Source organism: Mytilus trossulus, chromosome 8 (assembly GCF_036588685.1).
Source record: "Mytilus trossulus isolate FHL-02 chromosome 8, PNRI_Mtr1.1.1.hap1, whole genome shotgun sequence".
NCBI classification, from domain to species: Eukaryota; Metazoa; Mollusca; class Bivalvia; order Mytilida; family Mytilidae; genus Mytilus; species Mytilus trossulus.
In genome coordinates, this window is record NC_086380.1 from 52,229,479 (window position 1) to 52,254,467 (window position 24,989).

The 24,989-nt window shown below is 32.6% G+C and overlaps 1 protein-coding gene across 2 annotated transcripts in view; it reads right to left on the reverse strand.

Annotated features, from left to right (window-relative positions):
* Positions 1-7,111: 7,111 nt before the first annotated feature.
* LOC134681128 (protein-tyrosine sulfotransferase 2-like) overlaps positions 7,112-24,989 on the reverse strand; it is a 31,755-nt gene continuing 13,877 nt past the window's right edge. For both annotated transcript variants that reach the window (XM_063540576.1, XM_063540574.1), the window contains 2 exons: positions 15,191-16,045; positions 7,112-14,438 (listed from right to left, as the gene is read on the reverse strand). In XM_063540576.1, the coding sequence (XP_063396646.1) occupies positions 14,147-14,438; positions 15,191-16,045 (1,147 nt within the window). In that variant the 3' untranslated portion in view covers positions 7,112-14,146. The remainder of the gene's footprint in view (positions 14,439-15,190; positions 16,046-24,989) is intronic.

Below are 24,989 nucleotides of genomic sequence, written 5' to 3' on the forward strand. Positions count from 1 at the left end.
TGTTAATCTTTACTCCCCTGAAACCAGGGGGTGATGCGAATAAGACCCGACGTATTTGGGGATCATAACCCTCGTTCTCTTTAGAATTTAACCTGGAGGAACTTGAGCATCCATTGCTACCAATGGTGCACAGATTTGTCAGTTAAAACTAGCATGTCGGCATTCTGTAATCATGTCAGACCTCGTCATTCTAAGTGAACTGTGGCAGTTATTTCCACAACAGTTATTTGTTTGTTATGTTTTTGCCTAAAAATGGATTCTGTGATTAATGCTGATGATAATGTCGCTAACACTAAAATTTGAGGAAGTTTCAATCTTTCATATTTCCTTATTTATGTATAATATGTATATTTATCAAGTAACCTTTGTACAAATAAGCCTTCCGAATATTCGTATTGATAAATATGGATGATAGGGGTCATTTCGTGGTCTTTTTTTTATCTTTAAAATATTGTTGACTTGATCATTATCAAACATTTATAAATGTGTACTAATAAATGTGCATCGTTATCAAACATTATAGTATGATGTACTTCGTTCTCTTTGTATCGGTTTACATGAATTCTTGATTTGATACATGTGTACTTAGCGCAGACTCAGAGATGTGCATAAATAATGACTGTTACAATATACATCCAAAGTCAAACCCATAAGTATATGTAATTTATGAGAAGTTTCAAACGTCATCACGACACATCATTGCAAAACTCAGTGGCGAACATTTGGAAGGTTCACAAACCAGCCAGTAGGGTGCACAATTAGTACCCATTGGAATACCGACGGTCTGTTAAAACACCAATCCTTCAAACTTGACAACGTTATTGTCGATAAAAGTCCAGCATTTTGAAAATATCCTTCTGTTAGAATCAGTATTGTTCTTCAAAAAGTAAGAACTATCATAACCATAACCCATTTTTGTCGAGCCTTCGACTTTAGTCGAAAAAGCGAGACTAAGCGATCCTACTTTCCGTCGGCGTCGGCGTCGTCGTCGGCGGCGTCCACAAATATTCACTCTGTGGTTAAAGTTTTTGAAAATTTAATAACTTTCTTAAACTAAACTGGATTTCTACCAAACTTGGACAGAAGCTTGTTTATGATCATAAGATAGTATCCAGAAGTAGATTTTGTAAAATTAAAATTCCATTTTTTCCGTATTTTACTTATAAATGGACTTAGTTTTTTTCTGCGGGGTGACATTACATTCACTCTGTGGTTAAAGTTTTTAGAATTTTTATAACTTTCTTAAACTATCCTTGGTTTGTACCAAACTTTGACAAAAGCTTGTTTATGATCATAAGATAGTATCCAGAAGTAAATTTTATAAAAATAAAATTCCATTTTTTCTATATTTTACTTATAAATAGACTTAGTTTTTCTGCTGGGAAACATTACATTCACCCTGTGGTTAAAGTTTTTTAAAATTTTAATAACTTTCCTAAACTATCCTGGGTTTAAACCAAACTTGGGCAGAGGCTTGTTTATGATCATAAGATAGTATCCAGAAGTCGGTTTTGAAAAAATAAAAATTGTTTTTCTGCGGGGAAACATTACATTCACTCTGTGGTTAAAGTTTTTAAAATTTTAATAACTTTCTTTTACTTTCCTGGGTTTGTACCAAACTTGGACAGAAGCTCATTTATGATCATAAGATAGTTTCCAGAAGTAAATTTTGTAAAAAGATAACTCCATTATATCTGTATTTTACTTTTAAATGGACTTAGATTTTCTTCCAGTTAACATTACATACAGTCTGCAGTTAAAGTTTTCAAAACATTTATTAGATTCAATAACTATCCTAGATTTTTACCAAACTTGGACAGAAGCTTCTTACAATCAAAAGATAGTATCAAGAGGAATATTTTTATTGATTTTTTTCCTCATTTTTGTTGAGCCTGCAATTCACAGCAATAGAAGGCGAGACACTGGGTTCCGCGGAACCCTTACAAATTTTTATAGAAAAGGCTCTGTTTAATGAGATGGTGAAGTCGATCTTACAATTGAATATGGGGAATAGATGTGGGAAGCGTAGAAAAATCAAAAGTTTTAATGTTGCTGCAAAATTGCAGAGATTATGATCTAAAATTTAGAAGTATATCTTTAGAATTTTTAAGAATCCAAATCTGATTGACGACACTGGTGGAAAATATATCATCACAATATTGTTAAAGGCTATATATTGCACTGTAGGACAAAATCGGTGAATTGTTGACTATCTAAAAGACTAAAGACAGCGAAAAGTTTTAAAAAGGACCCGACATGCAAAAACTATACCTTATCAAACGAGCCGGAAAACCAACAGCCGATTTATAAAAAAAAAGACAGTCAACAAAAATTAGATATGATAGCAAGCAACAAACCACAACAAATTCATAGAAGGATGCAGGCTCAAAAATATCTCTAGGTGCTGAACCCTTCCTTAACCTTGCACAGTTGATAAAGTGCATTTTACTTGCACTTTTCTCTATCGTTGCTGCCAGTCCGATTTGCTTTTGGTCCGAATCTTTTGCTTATTGTTCATTACCTTTTTGTCCAATTTCCTTTTTGTTTTAAAGTTTTTCTTTTTGCTTAATTGTTTTAAGCTACTGCATTTACAGCACCTCATAAGGAACATTCATGTCTTGTTTGGTTCATTTCATTTGGTTCTTAAAAAGAAGTATGTGAAAAGTAAAATCACAAAAATACTGAACTCAGAGGAAAATCAATTTGGAAAGTCCATAATCACATGGCAAAATCAAAAAACAAAACGCATCAAAAACGAATGGACAAGAACTGTCATATTCCTGACTTGGTACAGGCATTTTCAAATGTAGAAAATGGTGGATTAAACCTGGTTCTATAGCGCTAACCCTCTCACTTTAATAACAGTCTCATCAAATTCCGTTACATTTACATGATGCGTTAAATAAACAGTCACAATCAATAAAATAGTCAAAATATGGGAACATCAGTCATCATCGTATAACAATTTAACAGGACACAACAACATCTACTATCTACGAACACATGGATTGATTTGAGTGTCTGACGTCAGAAAAATTATATACGTCACATAAATTTGTCGTTCAATGTGCATACAATAGTTATCAAAAGTACCTGGATTATAAACAATTTTAAATTTTACATAGGCAATGAGCGCAGACAGGGTTAAAAAATCAAATGTATGTAAGAATAAATTACAGAAATCAAACTAGTCCAAAAGTTATACATAGAATTTATGAGAATCCAAATTTTAAAAGGAACAATTTAACAGGACACAAAAACCTATCCACGAACACATGGATCTACTTGAGTGTCCGACGTCAGAAAAATTATATACGTCACATACATTTGTCGTTCAATGTGCATACAAACAATTTTAAAATTTACATAGGCAATGTACGCATACAGGGTTAAAAAATCAAAAGTATGTAAGAATAAATTACAGAAATAGACCGAGATTCAAACTAGTCCAAAAATTATACATAGAATATATGAGAATCCAAAACTTTTTAAAGGGAACAATTTAACAGGACACAATAACATCTACTGTCTAAGAACACATGGATTGATTTGAGTGTCTGACGTTAGAAAAATTATATACGTCACATAAATTTGTTGTTCAATGTGCATACAAACAATTTTAAAATGTTTTCATAGGCAATGTACGCATACAGAGTTAAAAAATCAAAAGTATGTAAGAATAAATTACAGAAATAGACCGAGATTCAAACTAGTTCAAAAGTTATACATAGAATTTATGAGAATCCAAAAATTGTCAATTCCACTACGCCATTGATTGATTTTGACGTTTGTGGTTCAACGTATACAAGTAATTCATAATAGAAATATATCATAATGACATATTATAGACAAATATCATACTGACGGGATCTTTTAAAGTATAGAGTCACGTTATAAGCACAAAAGAAATACAAAGAGTCACATATACAAAACAAATCACCAAAAAATGAAAGCCAATACAAACACATTGACGAGATGTATAAGTACCGAGCCACGTCAAACGGATATCACATAAAACCATTCAACAGTAAAAGTAATCTTAATAATAGAACAAAAACAAATAAAAGAACAATAAAACATGTTGTTAAGATGATACACAACATCAGTACGCAGAATCTATACATCAAGACCATCGTGTATTATTTGAGAAGTTGATACGGAATATTTATCAACAAGGTCTTGGTACCTTCCGATGAACTTTTTTAGAAAAAGGACGAGACGTTCTTTGACATACCCCTGGTTCATCAACTTTCTACTCAGACACTGATGACGTTTTACAAAGTCTGAGTAGGAGCTGCAAGCTCTTGAATATCGAATAAGTTGGGAAATATATATCCCATATGCAGGTGAAGTTGGTATATTGCTACTAAGGTGGGGGAAATTTATAATTTCGAAATTAAAATCGTCTCGTTTGTCATAGATTCTGGTACTGAGATGACTGTGTAAGTCAAATTCGAGATATAAGTCTAAAAATGAGGCGGAGGAAGCCGTGTCTGTTGTTTCTTTAATCTCGAGTTCTGGGGGATATATTAATGGAACCCAATCAGAAAAGTTCGGATTGTTTAAGGAAAGAACATCATCAATATATCTGAAAGTGAAATTAAATAATCTGGCTTCTTTGATCCTCTTGTTTTTGACAAGTGTCTGGAGGAACTCCGATTCATATGAAAATAAGAAGAGGTCGGCAAGAAGAGGCGCACAGTTTGTTCCCATAGGAATGCCGACAACTTGTTGGAAAAGTCTACCTCCAAACTCAACAAATATGTTGTCGATAAGAAACTCCAGCATACTGACTACTTGTTCTTCTGTGTAGCATGATTTACCTTTTTGTTTGTCACTATTAACGATTCACTTGGATCATTTGTTAAACTTAGTCCCCCGCTGGCAGCCACCTTGGATGATTGATAGGCTACAAAGTAACAACACTTGGTCAGCACCTCGTTGGGAACATGTTTGCCATGTTTGGTTTCTTCTATTCAGTGGTTCTCAAAAAGAAGAAACCTGTATAAATTGTCCTTAGGGTCAAATGTTTATCCAAGTCCCTCACTGACGACCATCTTGGATGGTGGATCGGATTCAAAAGAAAAACGCCTATTTTAGAGGCGGTGTGAATCAGATGTGTATAATAAAAAATTCCAAGGATGTTTTAGAGTACATACAATCTAATATATAGGAAGATATGGTATGAGTGTCAATGAGACAACTCTCCATCCAAGTAACTTCAGTTTATAAAAGTAAACCATTATAGGTCAAGGTACAGCCTTTAACAAGGAGCCTTGGCTCACACAGAAAGTCAAGCTATAAAGGTCCCAACATGACTAGTTTAAAACCAGGGGCGGATCCAGCCATTTTAAAAAGAGGGGGGGTCCACTATGCTCCCATTCAAATGCATTGAACGAGAAACGCTTATAAACCACATAAACAAACGACAACCACTGAACATCAGATTCCTGATTAAGGACAGGTGCACACATTTGCAGCGGGATATAAGACTCTTTAATCCTGCAATACAATTAAAACATTTTACTTTTCTGCAATTTAAACAAGTATTCCCCATTCCAAACTAAAAGACAAATTGAAAGAGTTGGTCTCGCTTTTTTTTCTTTCCTAAAACGAATGGTCAAGGTAGATACAAATATCTTGTCTTAGGGAGGGATAAATACTACATCGTAAAGAATCACTCTGATTCAAACAAAAAATTCTCTGAAACTGACATTATCAATATGCTTGATTTCTTGATTGGCAACATTTTTGCTTAGTTTGGAGGACGTGTTTTTTAACAGACTGTCAGCATTCCAATGGAAACCAATTGTACCCTCTTCTTGCCGACTTCAAAATTTGGTGATTATGTTGAACACATCAATCCTATCGAACTAAGAGACGAAGAATACAACAGATACAGCGAAATTGGCTCCATAGCTTGACTTATAACTAGAAATTGACAATGAGGGTAGGTTGAAAACAAAACTTTATGAGCGGCAAAAGATGATTTCAGCTTCCCAATTGTGAACTTTCCATTTCTATGTAGCAACATTCCAGCAGCGTCTGCATATGAGTATATATCTCCAAATTGATACGATATTCCTGGGCTTGTATGTTCTATCATAATTTTCTTGATAGAGGGTTGCTGCTTACATGGAAGCTATTACGCCATCGTGACTTGATAGACCGTTATTGAATAATAGTTTCACAGATGATATTGGATATGTTCCTTATGTCCTAATTACAATCTCCTTTCTTTTTCACAAATATGACCTATCGAATTCTACTATTTACCAAGTGTGTAATAACAGGAGCAACATGATGGGTGTCACATGTGGAGAAGACCTGTGAACCCTTCTGGAGCACCTGAGATCACCATAGTTGTTTTTTTTTGGGGGGGGGGGGGCGTAGAATTAGTTTTGTATGTTGTGTATTGTGTTCTATTATTTGTCTCTGTCTTTTTCTTTTTAAGCCATTGTATTGTCAGTTTATTTTTTGATATATGAGTTTGACTGTCCTTCTGGTATCTTTCAACCCTATTTTACATGTTCATGGATATTTAATTTCGTGGTTTAGCCAAAAGTCTGCATACAACCCTATATAAATGAGTTTTTCACTGTACATTTAATTTCATGGTTAAACTATACCAACAAAATCGATGAAAATTGGTATCCAACGAATAATAATGAATCAACAGTATTCAAACATTGGTAAGCTGCTGTTGTCACACATTTCGGTTCACCACATGTTGTGTATGTTCAAAGCTTATATATATGGACCATGTGTTTTTGTTATTTTCATTACTGTTTGTTCTTGTTTGTATGTAGGCTTCAGGAGTAGTTTGTTGTTGTTGTTATAGTGATATAAGGTGAGTTACGCTGTTCACTATTGTGGGTTATCAACTTTGGCACAACTTTTTGGAATTTTGGGTCCTCAATGCTCTTCAACTATGTACTTGTTTGGCTTTATAACTTTTTTGTTCTGAGCATCACTGATGAGGTTTATGTAGACGAAACGTGCGTCCAGCGTATTAAATTATATTCCAGGTACCTTTGATAACTATTATCTAATTTTCTTTGTTATGCATTATCATTTTCTATATAAATATCAGTGCAGTAAAATTTCAACATCAAGAAATATATAATTTATTTTTTTGATCACAATTAAATTGTATATAACAATATATATCAGAGTACAAGGATTATACAGACCTTTCTCTTTGTAATGAACAAATAATATGCATGTAAACTTAGAAAGAAAAGGACAGAGGTGTTATTAACCCTGATATCAAAGGGAGATAAATATGTTTAATGATTTGCTGACAAAAACTATAAAATGATAATGAAAGTATATATTTCACTTCTAAGCAAAGGGGTAAAACATAAAATCACTGATGTGTTTGTATAAACCATTTACTAAAAAATAATATGAGCTTCTAAGTAACTTATATAATTGTTTCATAAGAATGAGAGTAGTTAGGAATGGAAAATCCACTACTAATAATTTTAAGTTATTCCCCTTTTAGCTTTTACAAAACAATTGGCCCCACAACACACTTTTGTGTGAAAAGTATCTAAATAAAGCATGGTGGTCAAGAGGAGATAACAAAGATTGATACCATAGAAAAGAATAAAGTGGCTTTCATGGCATACCATGTCCTTTTTATGTCTCAAAGCAAGGTTTATAAGACATCTGAAGTCGGTTTCTCAAAAATACTTAGGGCTAAGATTTATCATAAATTTACTGATTTGTTCATGAGTTACGATCAATCTTAATCATAAAATTTTTCTTGTGAATCAGACTCCTGCTATTTTCAGTAGATATATATAAAGATTTAAGATATCAATTTTAAAAATCTAAGATATCAATTTAAAAAATCTAAGATATCAATTTAAAAAATCTAAGATATCAATTTAAAAAATCTAAGATATCAATTTTAAAAATCTAAGACATCATGTAAAGGAAAGGAAATTTCTTTTAAAGTTAAATAAGTACAAATACAGCATGCTATAGGTTTTATCTTTTATAAAATATGATATCAGCAAGATAATCAATACAAATATTGATAAAATAGTATAATATTTCTAATTTAGAATTTTTATCATATAGGGAGACAGACTGTTTCCACTCCATGCAAACCTTACTTATTCCCATATATCCGTCAGATACGTCGTTTCCATTTTCAAAATATTCTCATACCTGCCAACTTTTCAAAATGTCCATGGGGGTTTTATATGCAAGATGGCTCTTGTAATTCTCAAAAAGCTTCAAGGGGGTCTTCAAATGAATTTGTATGTTGTTTTTTGGGCTTCTTCATACTTTTATAAGCCTTTAGGCATTGTAAAATTAATTGTTTTGTTTAAAATTGTGGACAAAATTGCTCTTTCAAAATTTCCATTTAGGAGCCTCCATGGGGAAATTCCCAGCAAATGGTGACAGTTGGCAGGTATGTATTCTCGGTTATATTCAGAATTTTCTGAGTGCATCCACACACATATCGTAACACAGGTGTTTACAACTATTTAACGATTAACATGCATTCACATGTGTTCATAAATTTCTCAATATACAATAAAACATATAAACAAATATCAATAATTTTATTCCATATAGATTTCATGTCATGAAAAAAATTAGTTTGATACCAGCTGACTAAAATTCTTAAGAGACATAAAGCTTGTACAAAATACTAAACTAAAAACTGTTCCTAGGTACAGTGCAACCTGTGTTATCCCACACACTTGGTTCAGGGAGATAACTCTTTAAATCATTAATGTGTTTGTAAATGTCAAGTTTCATCAACGTATTTTAAGCATTTATCTGAAACAGATTGAAAATAATCTATGTAAAATAGAAGCTTAGAATATATTTATGATGATGGTTGACACAAACGTACTGATGATTTTAAGAGTTATTTCCTTTAACCTAGGTCTACCTCCTTTAATCAGGATGTTGGAATACACAGGTGTTGGATGAGGCCGGTTACACTGTACAATGTGTACCAGTTTATTACAAAACATCTTATGTCATGTAAAGCTTATGAGTACAATTTAGATAATAATTTTAAGGACTACCCTTAATCTCATAAGCATTACAACATTGTTGGACTACCATTTTGATCCTTAATCTAAAAACTCAAATGAACACAATACTGTTATAACAAAGTAAATAGAGCATGACTGAAGTTATGGGGATGATTTTAATCTCATGATCAGCATGTATTTCAATAGGCAGATCCAGGGGGTGGGGGCCTGGGCCTCCTTTTGTTGGAAAAATTTGGTTGATTATATAGGGAATCACTGAAGCATGACTGGAGCGGGCCCCCCTTAGGTCAGTCACTGGGCCCCCCTTATGAAAAGTTCTTGATCCGCCACTTATTTCATAGCATACTAAATATCGAGTGAAGAGTTGCCTAATTGACAATCACATCACATCTTATCACTGTAAATTGAGAAATTATTGCATGCACTTATAATGGTGATTTTGTCATTTTAAGGTGGTACCCAACACTTTAACTAAAATGAATTTGGCTTGTTCAAGTTTTATAAAATTTTAATAAAGTATTTACTTTGAACCTTTGACAAAAATATAAAACTTTGAAAAAATTTGAACCAACCATTTTATCAGAAAAATTACACTTTGACAAACACCTATTTTGATCATTGAGAAGCTTTATATTCCCTTAACATCACACGTTAAAAAACGTTTAGCTGATTTTACAGAGTTATCTCCCTGTAGTGTAAGATACCACCTTAAACAAGAATGCGATTTTAATCTTTGCAAATTGAGAAAAATCCTGTTTGATTCATATAAATAATTTCAAATTGCAAGTTTAAATTATTGCAATTGTAACCCTGTCACATTTTTCACAAAATTAAAAACTCCACAATAATTTCTGAATTTACAGTAACTATCTTTGGATGACAAAAGTTTAAATATTTCTACATCGCCATCACTGAAAACAGTCAAGACTGTCATCAGAGTACCTTTAAACTATCTCTTTATTTAACTTTGAAACCACACGAGACAAAATTTCTGACTAGATCTCTTTTTGGCACAAAGCTTGAAATATTTTAAAGCAATTTCTTAACTACTCTGGATTCATAATAAGTATTTTTACTATCTATATTCATGCGTAGTAATTTTCATGGATATAGTGGGTTATATACCACTAACTTTGGCATTCCATGAAATAAAATTTTTCTAAAGAGTACATATAATTTTGTCAAAAACATTGTATCTACCATAATAGAATTCTAACTCAATCCATTGGTTAGTACTTATCAAAATACATGAATACACAGTATACTTTCATTCTATTACACTACAAATTATACAAAAATAAGAAAATTTGTCTTGAGCAAACCTAAGCTGTCATCCATTTCTCATCAAGTTTAACACAACCATGATTAAATCAGATCTTATTTTGTAAAAAAAATAAAAAGATGAATGAATAAAATGATCACATGTCATCCATTTCTCGTAAAGTGGCATACAACCATTACTTTACCAGGTCTTGTCTCATAGAAAATGAAATAATGAATCTATGAAATTTGACATTTGATGTTATAAAAGAATATTATCCACATTGAATTGCAAAACAAACTTATGTTATCATATTTGTATATTCAAAAAAATGTTTTGGTCTAAATAAAAAATAACCTGAGAGGAGAAATATTTCCCAAATACACATCTGTGTTTGTTGAATGCAATTGGATAATAATTCAATGGAGGGGATATAATTTATGCATGAAAATTAGACAACAAATGAAATGACCGTAGCTACCAATTAAGAGATAACTGTATTGTCTTTGAAGCTTTAAGGACGTCCATCGGTAGTTTTACTGTCGCAAATTTAGTTTACCTGGCGACGCAGAGCGGAGACAGGTAAACGGGTATTTGCGACAGTAAAACTACCGATGGACGTCCGAAAAGCTTCAAATACAATACAGTTATCTCTATTCTAATGCAAAACAAGTTTATAATTAAATTTCAATTATTATTTCAGTGTAAAATCTTCATAAAAGAAAATTCCGCGAAAAAATGTTATCTTCTTTGGTCCCTACACTAGGTGACGTCATAGGTATGCTTCCGGCGTCAAACATTAACACCGGGTGTTTTCTGGCTTCTGTGCCGCTTCAGAATGTAATAAAATTTGATAAAAAGAAGATTTTTAGGCGCAACAAGTGAGTTTTTTGTTTATTATTGTAGAAATAACATGTCAATATATTCCGAAATTCAAATGTCGGCTTCCTTAGTTACAGACAAGGAGATAGAGAATTTTACGCTTGCTGTCATCCAATCAGAACAATTGTTACAAAATAATTGCATTAGAATCATACATGAAAACAATGACACAACTTGATCTAAAGACAGATGATGAAAAATGATGATGATCAAGACGAATAACATCTCATTTCTACAATTTGTAAACATGCTGACCTCACCCATGACACACTCGTTCAACTTTATCTTGGTACATGCATCTTGTCAGGGCTTTGGCCTTATCCATGTCTTATAGAAATTATTGATGAATCACAGACATTTGAGAAGTTTTGGTGAACAATTTAAAAAAGAATGTGTCCATAGTACAGGGATGCCCAACCTGCACAGTTTAGTGGACTGTGAAATTAGGGTCATGACTCTAATTTGGGATTAAAATTAGAAAATTAGAAAGATCATATCATAGAAAACATGTGTAGTAAGTTTCAAATTGATTGGACTTCAACTCCCTCAAAAACTACCTTGACCAAAAACTTGAACCTGTAACTGAACGGGACAGTTGGACAAACAAACAGTCCAATAGACCCAAAAACATAATGCCCCTAAATGGGACTGAAAAGAATGATAAGTAAGAATTGCAGTAAGTATAGTAAGGTAAGTAATAGTATACACAAACAGTAACAATGGCAGGACTGAGTACAACAAAACAATAGATAATTTCAATACCACTGAATATTGTTATATAACAAAACCATGAACATTAAAATAACGAACGCTTCACATATAAGCACTATCGGATAGAAATTAACCTTATATAAGTGCTTATGTTAACATGTTTAAGACTTTGATTAATTTTTGTCCTTTTTTATAGAGTTCTTATACTAAGAACTCCATTTTCAAACAGTTAGACTTTCAGTAGTGATTTTAAACCTAAAATAGGTTAACAGATGTTTTGATATTGATTAGCATAAGGTCAATTTCTATCCAAATGCAGCTTATATAAAGATAATTGTCATTGACCACATGTCCAAGAGTTTAATGATGATCTAATGATTAAAGTAAATAATTGAAAATGATCAAGTATTCATCAATTTTAACAACCTCACAACATGTATTATGTGACCCCCAGGGCCTTATTGCACCTTGGTAGCATGCTGATATTTTTAAACTGTGATGATATTTAAATAGATTTTATATCAAAATTATTATAAATGTGGTCATATAGCTTCATGGAAATAAATCCCATTATTGAATTTATTTATTCCAACATTTAAAAAAAAAATCTTGTTTCAGTTAAATTTTTAGATAACAGAGTTCTTGCAATATGTTCTTCCTCAAAGTGAGTTTTATATTCATAAAATATTTACTAATATTGTTGAATTTTCCACAATTAATACAGCTGAACAACAACAACATTCATGCATTTTAAAATCTACTACAATTCAAATAAAAGCATTTATTTTATTTTTTCTTCTTCTAATTAAATTATATTTGGACCTTTAGGTCACATCATAACTCATAAAATTTGTTCGCAAAAAAATCTAAAAATAAAAATATCCCATTATAAACTGTTGCTGTTTGATAAAAAATTTTGGGATGAAAAACAGATTAGAACCAAATTTGTATTAAATATTTGAAACTATATGATAAGGGACAAAACAGATAACCCCACATGTTGTTAAATTCAAAGGACAATAATTGATCATAATTGGTAGATATCAATCAAAATTCAGCTCAATAACATGAGAAATAAAAATTCTGGCAGCTGTTGGATTTAGGAATACAGGACTGACTGATTGGCAGACTTTAAAACACCCACTAGATTTAAATAAGTTGAAGATATTAAGCGAATAAGCCACATGTAAATTACCCTCACATATTATAATATAAGTTAATAAGTTTTACAAATACAAACAATATTTTTTTATCAGTGAAACAAAACACAAAAAAAAATATATATTTTGGTTCTTTAGCTCAACCTTCATAGAAAAAGTCAAATATCTATTCATCACTGATACAATAAGTTTGTTCTTGAGCTCAACCTTAGAAAGAGTCTTGTTTTTTTTAAATATTTATGGACAATCTCATTGAGTGTGTAGGTAAAAGTTATATCTTTGGTTAGCTTGTTTTCTAGGTGAACCATGAAGTAATTATTAGGTTAAGTAAACTATCCTCCTTAGAGTAGACTAGCCCTATAGCTAACCAATCTATCTGTCTGTAGGACTAGTTTACTTCGAAAGGAGAGTAGTATACCTAACCTTATAACGACCTCACAGTTCAGCTAGCAAACAATCTAACCAAAGATATAACCTTTACCTACACACTCAATGCGATTGGCTGTAGATCTTATAACAAAATAAGTAATCTCTTATAATACCAGGTTCCAGGTATATGTTTAATTTGTACAGGTACATGAGTACTTTAAATGTGTAATTCAGACAACGACATGTACATGCATTTTCAAGGTCATGAAGGTTAACAAATGGCTACCTTGAGGAGAAACTGTGTTAGTTATTCTGGTAAGGTCCCTTTTTGATTAAATTGCTCCTCATAAGTTCATGAAGTTTATAGATCTTAGGTGATAAGTATTCCTTTTGAAGTGTGAACCAGATTCCAAAAGGGACATTTCATGATTCCTAAGTAGAAGTTATTTGTAAATTATACCTATGGGTAAGCCTTGTATTACACTTGTTTTGACATAAACTATACATCTCAGATACACTTTCATTTGCGGATTTTTTGGCATATCTCATTTGATTGTAAAAAATATTATCTTTTTGGTGACACTATGTACACAATTTAAACAAGAGATTTACCCTAAAAGACCCCAAACCCTTCATGTTACCAAAACCGCAATACCACAGCTTTTTTCTCACAAAATCACAAATACAATATAGGTTTAACATAAATGACAACTGGAACCACATTTGTACAATTTTCATCAACTTTTTTCTGTATGTCTTTTTCTTTGTTTTTGTTCAGATTTTAATAATTCTTCTTCTTTTTTCCTCCAGAAACCCTCATTTTGATGCATGTGCATTGTATTGTCTGCCACATGAGGGTCTGGGGCTCCATAGTTTGGTGGATTGGACTCCGGATCATAGCCAAGAATTCTCAACATTGGAGCAATGGTAGCCATGTCCTTGATAACGTCTGCTGGTAAATGTCCTACCCACTTGGCCATCGCATCAATATTTACTGGACGTATTACCTGGTCAGATGACTTTTCTGTCCTGAAATTAAAATAATTTTGCAATTAATTCTTCCATTAATAAAGCTGCGATTAATAAAAGAACAGAGTTCTAATATCACCTGAGTCGCATATATTTTATCTATACAATAGGAAATTATATCTTTTTTAGGTACAGCTATTTACAAAAATAAATTGAAGAAATACAAGCTTCAAATATAGGGTCGGGTTGTTGTCTCTTTAAAACATTCCCCAATTTCCATTTTCAATTTTATTCAGAGCACAACATGTATAAATATTTACATGGGGCATAACTCTTAATTGTACAAAATTCTATGAACAGTTTTATTGACCAAGATTGGAAATTTTTTAAATTATAAATGGCTGTCTTGTTGAAGTCTGTCCTTTGATAAAGTTTATTCATATCTCTTACCAAAAAGTACTAAAAGTATGTGTACCGTGGTACAATCAAAGTACTTGTACAAGCACTGAAGGTTAAAGATTGCTTTAATTTGTCAGGTGGAAGTATATCCAAAAATTGGTTGTGGTTGATTCATCTACAATTCCTGACAAAGGGATGACTGCCTTTGTCGAATAACAAAAAAATAAAAAATCAACCAAAATAAAATTTGAACTTCATTTGAAACTTGCCATGATATAACAAATAACAAACCATTATCTTAATGCCTGAAGAAAAGAGTTTAAATCTGATTTGCATGACTGGCAGATGGACAGACAGACAGACGGAAATGAGTGCAAACCTGAAGTACTATTTTCCATTACAACTATACATACTTAGATAGTGAGATCTCTTTTCCAATATAATCTTCATGATGAAGAACTGTATCATTCCATGGAATTTCTAAAAATCTTAGAATTCTTTTCATCCACAATTCAGGGTGCAATGTCAACTGTTCATAATACACAGGTAAACAGTGTCTAGCCCCTACATGTAAACATTGAGCATACATTGACTCCATGGCGCGGTTCCACTTCGACAGACAATTTCTATAACTTGTTAAATCAAACCCTGTAATGGTTATCCTACGTGAGATGATAGAATGTACTGTTGCCCGTCCATCACGTATCATAAACAAGAACTTTGAATTTGGGAATATTTTTTTTAAGTAGACACTGGATTTCAGAGTAAATGGATCTTTATTACACAATCTTGGAGCTGCTTCACCATGCTTTGCTATCACTTCTAACACAAAAGCTGAAATAGCAGAATCAATTACAAAATCTGAAATTCCTGCTTCTTGTAACCGTCTTTTTTCAGTTTCTGATTTATACCATTGAGCTCGCATTCCAAGTATTCTTGGAACAATGCGTGTTTCTTCTCCACAGCGTACATCTGGATGGGCATCTATCATAGCCCTCATTAGAGTTGTACCACTTCTCGGCATCCCACCAATAAAGATTAAAGGACTTTCCCTGCCATATTCGATTGCCTTTCCTTGTTGGGTATAGACATATTTCTCATGTTCTGACGGGACCATGATCATATTTGGCTTTTTATCACATTGTAGAAAATTATAACAAATTAGAAGAACACTGATAAAACAAACAACAACATAACACATGGATTTCTTCAACTTCATCCCCATCATACAGTCACAACATGTTTGTTCATCTCTGTCTATATTGTACCTACAAAATAAGTGTGGAAACATAAAAATACCATCTTACTTGATCATTAAAATAACAACCAAATTAAACTCATAATAAATTCTTACAAACAGGATTCAAGATGAACATAATTTCAATTTTCAAAATACTTTTTTTTTAATTATTATAATTCATGAAATTGGTTGTTTAAATCTACACTTTTAAAACTATGTAGTAGATAAAGGGATTCATTTTATTCACAACCGTAGATGGTTTTCAATTTTTATGTTTTTTCTTTATTTACTAGTATGCACATTGTAAGATTTGAAATATTCAAATTTTAAATATAAGTTTATTATTTATTAAATGTTTAACTAACATATTCATTTATTCTTGTAAGAATAAGAAACACAGTTTTTACTATTTATTTATGAAAGCGCTAATGTAACGTTGCGCTCTTTTGAACAACACATTTTCCCGTTTCTGTTTTATGACGTTACGCCTTTGACGTGCGCTTCGTCGTCTAGACTTTATTTTGATAACATACGGATGCACATTATTTTATTAGACAGATCAAAGTTGGTAAGAAACTTTTTATGTATACTATCTTTTTATTATATTAAAACTTATTTAAAGAGAGAAAACATTGTATACTATTTATTAGAAATATGCGTAACTTTTAATTATTATTTTAAACGTAATTTAGCTTACGAGAGAAATTATGATACATGAATGAAATGGTTTTTATTGTTTGTTTAGTTTAATATGAATACTTAAACTTTAACATGTACATCTTATTATAATTTATGTATTTTTACTTATGTGAAACTATTCTTTATTTGTAGAGAATCGATTGTTAGCGACCAAATGATTTTTATAAAAGAATAAAAGATAGATACATGGTTAACTCGCATACTCATCTCTTCGCCCTAAGTTAAACTTTATGTGATTCGTACACACATTCCTTACATCATGTATGCCATGTATGTTTTTCTTTTTATTTCATTCATTTATTTCAAATTCTTTAATTACCGGTACTTTTTTCTGTGAGGTTGGACAAGCTTTGACAAATGTTTATGAATTTAAATAGATTATTTAGGGGTCAGCTGAAGGACGCTTCCGGGTGCGGGAATTTCTCGCTACATTGAAGACCTGTTGGTGACCTTCTGCTGTTGTTTTTTTATTTGGTCGGGTTTTTGTCTCTTTGACACATTCCCCATTTTCATTCTCAATTTTACTATTGTTGAAGATCGTACTGTGACCTATACATTTGCTATAATGGTTTTCTTTTACAAATTGTTACTTGAATGGGGAGTTGTCTCACTGACACTCATACCACATCTTCTTATTCGTGCATCTATGATTAAAATAAAAAAACATTTAAAACTAGAGGCTCCAAAGAGCCTGTGTCGCTCACCTTGGTCTATGTGAATATTAAACAAAGGACGCATTTGAATTCATGACAAAATTGTGTTTTGGTGATGGTGATGTGTTTGTATATCTTACTTTACTGAACATTATTGCTGCTTACAATCATTCTATCTATATTGAACTTGGCCTAAGAGCTTCAGTGGGAAATGTTAGTTTAAATTTACAAATTTTATGAAAATTGTTAAAAATTGACTATAAAGGGCAATAACTCCTTATGGGGTCAATTGACCATTTAGGTCATGTTGACTTATTTTTAGGTCTTACTTTGCTGTACATTGTTTCCCTTTACAATTTATCTCTATCTATAATAATATTCAAGATAATAACAAACCAGATGCTCCGCAGGGCGTAGCTTTATACGACCGCAGAGGTTGAACCCTGAACGGTTGGGGCAAGTATGGACACAACATTCAAGCTGGATTCAGCTCTAAATTTGGATTGTGATTAAATAGTTGACACAGCATAGGTTTCTGACACAGAATGAATGTGTTCTAATGAACTTAAAATTTTGGTTTTCTCTTAGAGCAATTCACTATGCTGTTGAATATTAATCCTCTCAAAAAAATGTTTGAAGAAATTTTCATTTTATTTATGAAATTTCATTTCAAATGAGAAAATTGAACCCATTTTTTTTTTATTACATCCCCCTTTCCCTTATTCCAAATTAATCTCAATTAAATTTCTAATGGAGTTTGCAACAATAACTACTCATTTAAATACATCATAAAATATTAAGATGAAAAAAAACTGCTTGTTATCACTGAATGGTAAAGATTATTTTAATTTATCAGTTGGTAGTAAAAAGTGAATATACATTGTATATAACAAAGATTTGAGTTGATTCTGGACAAAGAAAGATAACTCCAATTAAAAAAATATATTGATATTTCACAATATTGTGCAATTAGATATTTCTTGCTTACTATTCTGGACAAAGAAAGATAACTCTTATTAAAAAAAATATTGCTATTTCACAATATTGTGCAATTAGATATGTCTTGCCATTGTGCAATACTGTGCAATTGAAAAGACTTGCTATTGCACAATACTTAATATAATATTTTAGATCCTGATTTGGACCAACTTGAAAACTGGGCCCATAATCAAAAATCTAAGTACATGTTTGGATTCAGCATATCAAAGAACCCCAAGATTTCAATTTTTGTTAAAATCAAACTAAGTTTAATTTTGGACCCTTTGGACTTTAATGTAGACCAATTTGAAAACAGGACCAAAAATGAAGAATCTACATACACAGTTAGATTTGGCATATCAAAGAACCCCATTTATTCAATTTTTAATGAAATCAAACAAAGTTTAATTTTGGACCCTGATTTGGACCAACTTGAAAACTGGGCCAATAATCAGGAATCTAAATACATTTTTAGATTCAGCATATCAAAGAACCCAACCGATTAATTTTTTGTCAAAATCAAACTAAGTTTAATTTTGGACCCTTTGGACCTTAATGTAGACCAATTCGAAAATGGACCAAAAATTAAGAATCTACATACACAGTTAGATTCCACATATCAAAGAACCCCAATTATTCAATTCTTGATGAAATCAAACAAAGTTTAATTTTGGACCCTTTGGGCCCCTTTTTCCTAAACTGTTAGGACCAAAACTCCCAAAATCATTACCAACCTTCCTTTTATGGTCATAAAACTTGTGTTTAAATTTCATAGATTTCTATTTACTTGTACTAAAGTTATGGTGGGAAAACCAAGAAAAATGCTTATTTGGGTCCCTTTTTGGCCCCTAATTCCTAAACTGTTGGGACCTAAACTCCCAAAATCAATATCAACCTTCCTTTTGTGGTCATTAACATTGTGTATAAATTTCATTGATTTCTATAAACTTAAACTAAAGTTATAGTCCAGTCAATCTAGCATAAATTTGACCCTAACCCGAAAGTAATTGCAACAGAAGATTTTAAAGTTTTAATGTTTAGCATTATACCTCAAATTTACACAGAAAAAAAGTCCCATAAAATCTAACTTGAGGAAGACTAAAAAAATCACCATTTAAAATTCCTATGGAGATTTGCATTGAAAAGGGAGATAACTCTTGCAAAAAAGACAGAAATATCAATAAAAATTGATACAAAATTATATCTTTACCGTTTCTTTTCATCAGAATGTATTTATTCTTGATTTTTAAGCGATCTTTAAAGTATAACAAACAACTCTTTAGGTGTTTTCAAATCTTTTATCAAGCTATAATCTAAATTTCGTACTTCAATAGTTCACCATTTATTGAGTTTTTCAACATGTCAAGGTAAAGAACCGCAAATTTAATCAAAATAATTAAGCATGTATTCTTGTTTTTGTGGTTTAAAGTTTCTTTAGATAGGTAAGTTGCTGAAACAATATAATATGCAGATATAAACAATACCAAATTTTCACATTATTTTTTCAAAATGGTCACAAAGCTTTAAATTTGCAATTTCTTAAATGGAAAATGCATGAAAAAAATTAAACTACCCATAACTCTTCAGTTTTGTACATTTAATGAGTAGAAGATTATATCATTTAGTCAAATACAAACTTACAACCCCCTTCAAAGTATCTTACTATATATAAATTTTATGAAAAACAACCAAAATCTGACAAAAAAAGACTCATTTTTGTAAGAGTTATCTCCCCTTCCAATGTTAATTTCCATAGGAAATTAAAAATGTTGATTTTGAGTTTTCCACAAGTTAGATTTTATGGGACTTTTTTCTGTGTATATAAAGGGCATAATGCTATAGACTAGAACTAAAACATTTTCTGTTGCAATTAGTTTGAGGTTAAATCTTAGATTGACTGGACTATTATTGTGCGAAAACCAAGAACAATGCTTATTTGGGCCCTTTTTTGGCCCCTAATTCCTAAACTGTTGAAACCAAAACTCCCAAAATCAATCCCAACCTTTCTTTTGTGGTCATAAACCTTTTGTCAACATTTCATAGATTTCTATAAACTTAAACTAAAGTTATAGCGCGAAAACCAATAAAATGCTTATTTGGGCCCTTTTTGGCCCCTAATTCCTAAAATGTTTGGACCAAAACTCCCAAAATCAATACCAACCTTCCTTTTGTGGTCATAAACCTTGTGTTAAAATTTCATAGATTTCTATTCACTTTTACTAAAGTTAGAGTGCAAAAACTAAAAGTATTCGGACGACGACGACGACGACGACGACGACAACGTGATAGCAATATACGACGAAAATTTTTTCAAAATTTGCGGTCGTATAAAATGGCAAAATTTCCTTAAAATGACTAATTCAGGGGCAGCAACCTAACAGCAATTTGTCCAATCCATCTGAAAATTTCATGGCAAATAGATCTTGACCTGATTAACAATTTTACTCCCTGTTAGATTTGCTCTAAATGCTTTGGTTTTTGAGTTATAAGCAAAAAACTGCATTTTACCCCTATGTTCTATTTTTAGCCATGGCGGCCATCTTTGTTGGTTGTCCGGGTCACGCCACACAATTTTTAAACTAGATACCCCCATGATGATTGCGGCCAAGTTTGTTTAAATTTGGCCTGGTAGTTTCAGAGGAGAAGATTTTTGTAAAAGATTACCAAGATTTACGAAAAATGGTTAAAAATTGACTATAAAGGACAATAACTCCTAAAGTGGTCAACTGACCATTTTGGTTATGTTGACTTATTTGTAGATCTTACTTTGCTGAACATTATTGCTGTTTACAGTTTATCTCTATCTATAATAATATTCAAGATAATAACAAAAAACAGCAAAATTTCCCTAAAACTACCAATTCAGGGGCAGCAACCCAACAACAGGTTGTCCGATTCATCTGAAAATTTCAGGGCAGTTAGATCTTGACCTGATGAACATTTTTACCCACGTCAGATTTGCTCTAAATGCTTTGGTTTTTGAGTTATAAGCCAAAAACTGCATTTTACCCCTATGTTCTATTTTTAGCAGTGGCGGCCATCTTGGTTGGTTGGCGGGGTCACGCCACACAATTTTTTAACTAGATACCCCAATGATGATTATGGCCAAGTTTGGATTAATTTGGCCCAGCAGTTTCAGAGGAGAAGATTTTTGTAAAAGTTAACGACGACGGACGCAGGACGACGGACGCCGACGGACGACGACGGACGCAGGACGCCAAGTGATGAGAAAAGCTCACTTGGCCCTTCGGGCCAGGTGAGCTAAAAAATATTTGATTGAGAGAACAATCTTATGTATTAGCATGATTAGTTTAACTTACAACAGACTTAAATAAAAATTAACATGATTAATTTATACATTATAATATTGAGAATGGAAATGGGGAATGTGTCAAAGAGACAACCCCACAATATAGCTGACAACAGCAGAAGGTCACCAACAAGTCTTCAATGCAGCGAAAAATTCCTGCACTCAGTAGTTCAGTGATAATGAACGCCATACTTTTAATTGTATACAAGAAACTAAAAGTTAAAACAATACAAGACAAACAAAGCCCAGAGGCTCCTGACTTGGGACAGGCAAACAAATGTGGCGAGGTTAAACATGTTTATGAGATAACAACCCTCCCTCTATACCTCTAGCCAATGCTCAAAAGTAAACGCATAACAATACATACATTAAAATTCAGTTCAAAAGAAGTCTGAGTCTAATGTCAGTCTAATTGTTTATTAGTTCCCAATTTAAGGCTTTCTACAGTCAAATCTTTACCTATCATGATTTTCAAGAAAAAAAAGATATCCCTGCATTTTACCCTTTACTTTATCCAAACTTTTTTCTTTTTATAATCATCGTAATGTAAACTTACATGACACAAGGCAGGGGTGGATCCAGCCATTTCAAAAAGGGGGGGGGGGGGGGGGGGGGGGGGGGAGAGGGGGGTGTTCCATCTACATGCTCCCATTCAAAATCAAAGCGCTGTAAGCACTGTAGGCAGTTAACCAAAAAACCAAGGCAAACATAATTATGAAAACTGTGGCAATGTTGCTTCAACTTTTTTTAAAGATTTAAAAGAACAAACATTAAACATTCTAATGCAACAACGTTTGTAACGTTCATTTTGATTGGATAACGTCACCTTTTTACATGGCATCAATTGACAATTGATGCTATGGACCATATGCGCAAGTGCAGACGGCATATGACAGATTTTAATAACATGTTTAAACGTTGTTTTCTATCAGTTTCATTAAAATGGAGATAACAATATTGTATTTTAAGCTCCAACGGCATCAATTCGGGATTTGATGGTCGCAAATACCACCTATATTTCATATGATTTGTTATATTGTCCCATACATGAATATATATGGTTAAGGGGTGGGGATCTTGATCATTACCAAGTTCTCAAACTTGAGGGTGTACAGTGACCCTAGGGACCCCCTTATAATTCTTTTGATTTGTAATACTAGTATTGTCCCATACATGTTCATTGTGTCTTTTTGTGACGGGATGTATAAGTACCCGGCCATGTCCACTTGTATATTTTGTCTATCTGATGAGTTGAGCCTTTTTCAACTGATTTTTATAGTTCGTTCTTATGTTGTACTATTATACCAATGTCCAAGGTTAGAGGGAGGGTTGGGATTCCGCTAACATGTTTAACATTATTAATGTATGTGCCTGTCCCAAGTCAGGAGCCTGTTATTCAGTGGTTGTCGTTTGTTTATGTGTTACATATTTATTTTTCTTTAATTTTTTTTACATAAATAAGGCCGTTAGTTTTCTCGTTTGAATTGTTTTACATTGTCTTATCGGGGCCTTTTACAGCTGATCTATGCAGTATGGGCTTTGCTCATTGTTGAAGGCCGTATGGACTGGTGACCTATAGTTGTAAAGGTTTGTGTCATTTTGGTCTTTTGTGGGTAGTTGTCTCCTTGGCAATCATACCACATCTTCTTTTTTTATATGAATATATATGGTTTAAGATTGGGGATCTCGAACGTTTTCAAATTCTCAAACAGTAGGGGAAGCGTGACCCCACAAACTTCACCTATATTTCATATGATTTGTTATATTGTCCTTTATATGAATATATATGATTTAGGGTGGGGATCTCGATCCATTTTCAAGTTTTCAAATAGGAGGGGTGGGGTGACCCCCAGGGACTCCCCCTACATATTTCATTTGATTTGTTATATTGTCCAAAACATGAAGTTTTATGGTTTAGGGGTAGGGATTTCAACCTTCACCAAGTTCTCAAACAGGAGGGGTGGGGTGACCCCCAGGGACTCCCCCATGTTTCATTTTATTATATATATTGTTCCATACATGAATAAATATGGTTAAGGGGTTGGGATCTCGACTGTTTCTAAGTTCCTAAACATGAGGGGTGGGGTGACCCGAGGGACTTCCCCTATATTTCATTTGATTAGTTATTTAGTCTCATACATGAATTTATATGGTCGAGGGGTGGGGATCTCATAAGTTTCAAAGTTATCAAACAGAAGGGGTAGAGTGGCCCAATGGACTCCACCTATATATCATATGATTTGCTTACATTGAGGTGTCATATAATATAGTTGCACTAGTTGTGCCTGTCCCAATTCTGAAGCCTGTAATTCAGTGGTTGTTGTTTGTTTATGTGTTACATATTTGTTTTTAGATAATTTTTTTATATAAATAAGGCCGTAAGTTTTCTTGTTTGAATTGTTTTACATTGTATTATCGGGGCCTTTTATGGCTGACTATGCGGTAAAAAGCTTTGCTCATTATTGAAGGCAGAACGATGACCTGTGGTTGTTAATGTCTGTGTCATTTTGGTCTCTTGAGGACAGTTGTCTCAATGGCAATCATACAAACATCTTCTTTTTTATATAAGAAACTTCCAGCTATTTTAACTGACCCATCAAAATTGAGAAGAAAAAAATACCTCTTGAAATTGCAGTAATATGTTTAACTTTAAAAGCATCTAACATGCATTACTAACATTTATCACTGATAAAGAAAATTTAAACTGTCACCAGGAACATGTATATTGTTAGGTATACTGTTCCCAGCTGTCACATTGTATTGGATTTTGACATTAAAATTTGTCAAAAAGTATCATTTTGATTGTCTGTATGAAATATTTTCTGCTGTTTCTTTCTTTAACATTTTTCTTTTGCATTTCAATTCTAGTGTTTATATTCAGTTACTATGCATAGATGTATTTTGTCACATGTCTGTTTTTTTTGTAGTTGACAGCCAAACCCGGAATTTCCCTTATCCGCTTCCGGAATCAGATCCGATATTTGTCTTCACGGCAGCCATTTTTTTGTGTTCACAATGTTGTTTTTGTCAATCAGATACGATTTTAGTCGAATTTACACATTATTTGTCGGCGATTTTCTGTCTAAAGCTAGCGGTTGAACAAAATGAACATCTCTGTCATGAAAAATAATGATGAAAATAAGTTGAGATCGATCTATTAGGAGACTTTGGTAAAAATATTTGCAGTTATTTTTTTATTTTCTTTCAAGGTCCGTCGGGCGTAGTTAGTAACCAAGTAGAAAGTCCGACTGCAAAAGTGGGAGGTCGCAGATCTCGGACAACCGCTTATCTGAAACCCTGCGTCCAAATTGAAAAGATACGAAAATTTCATC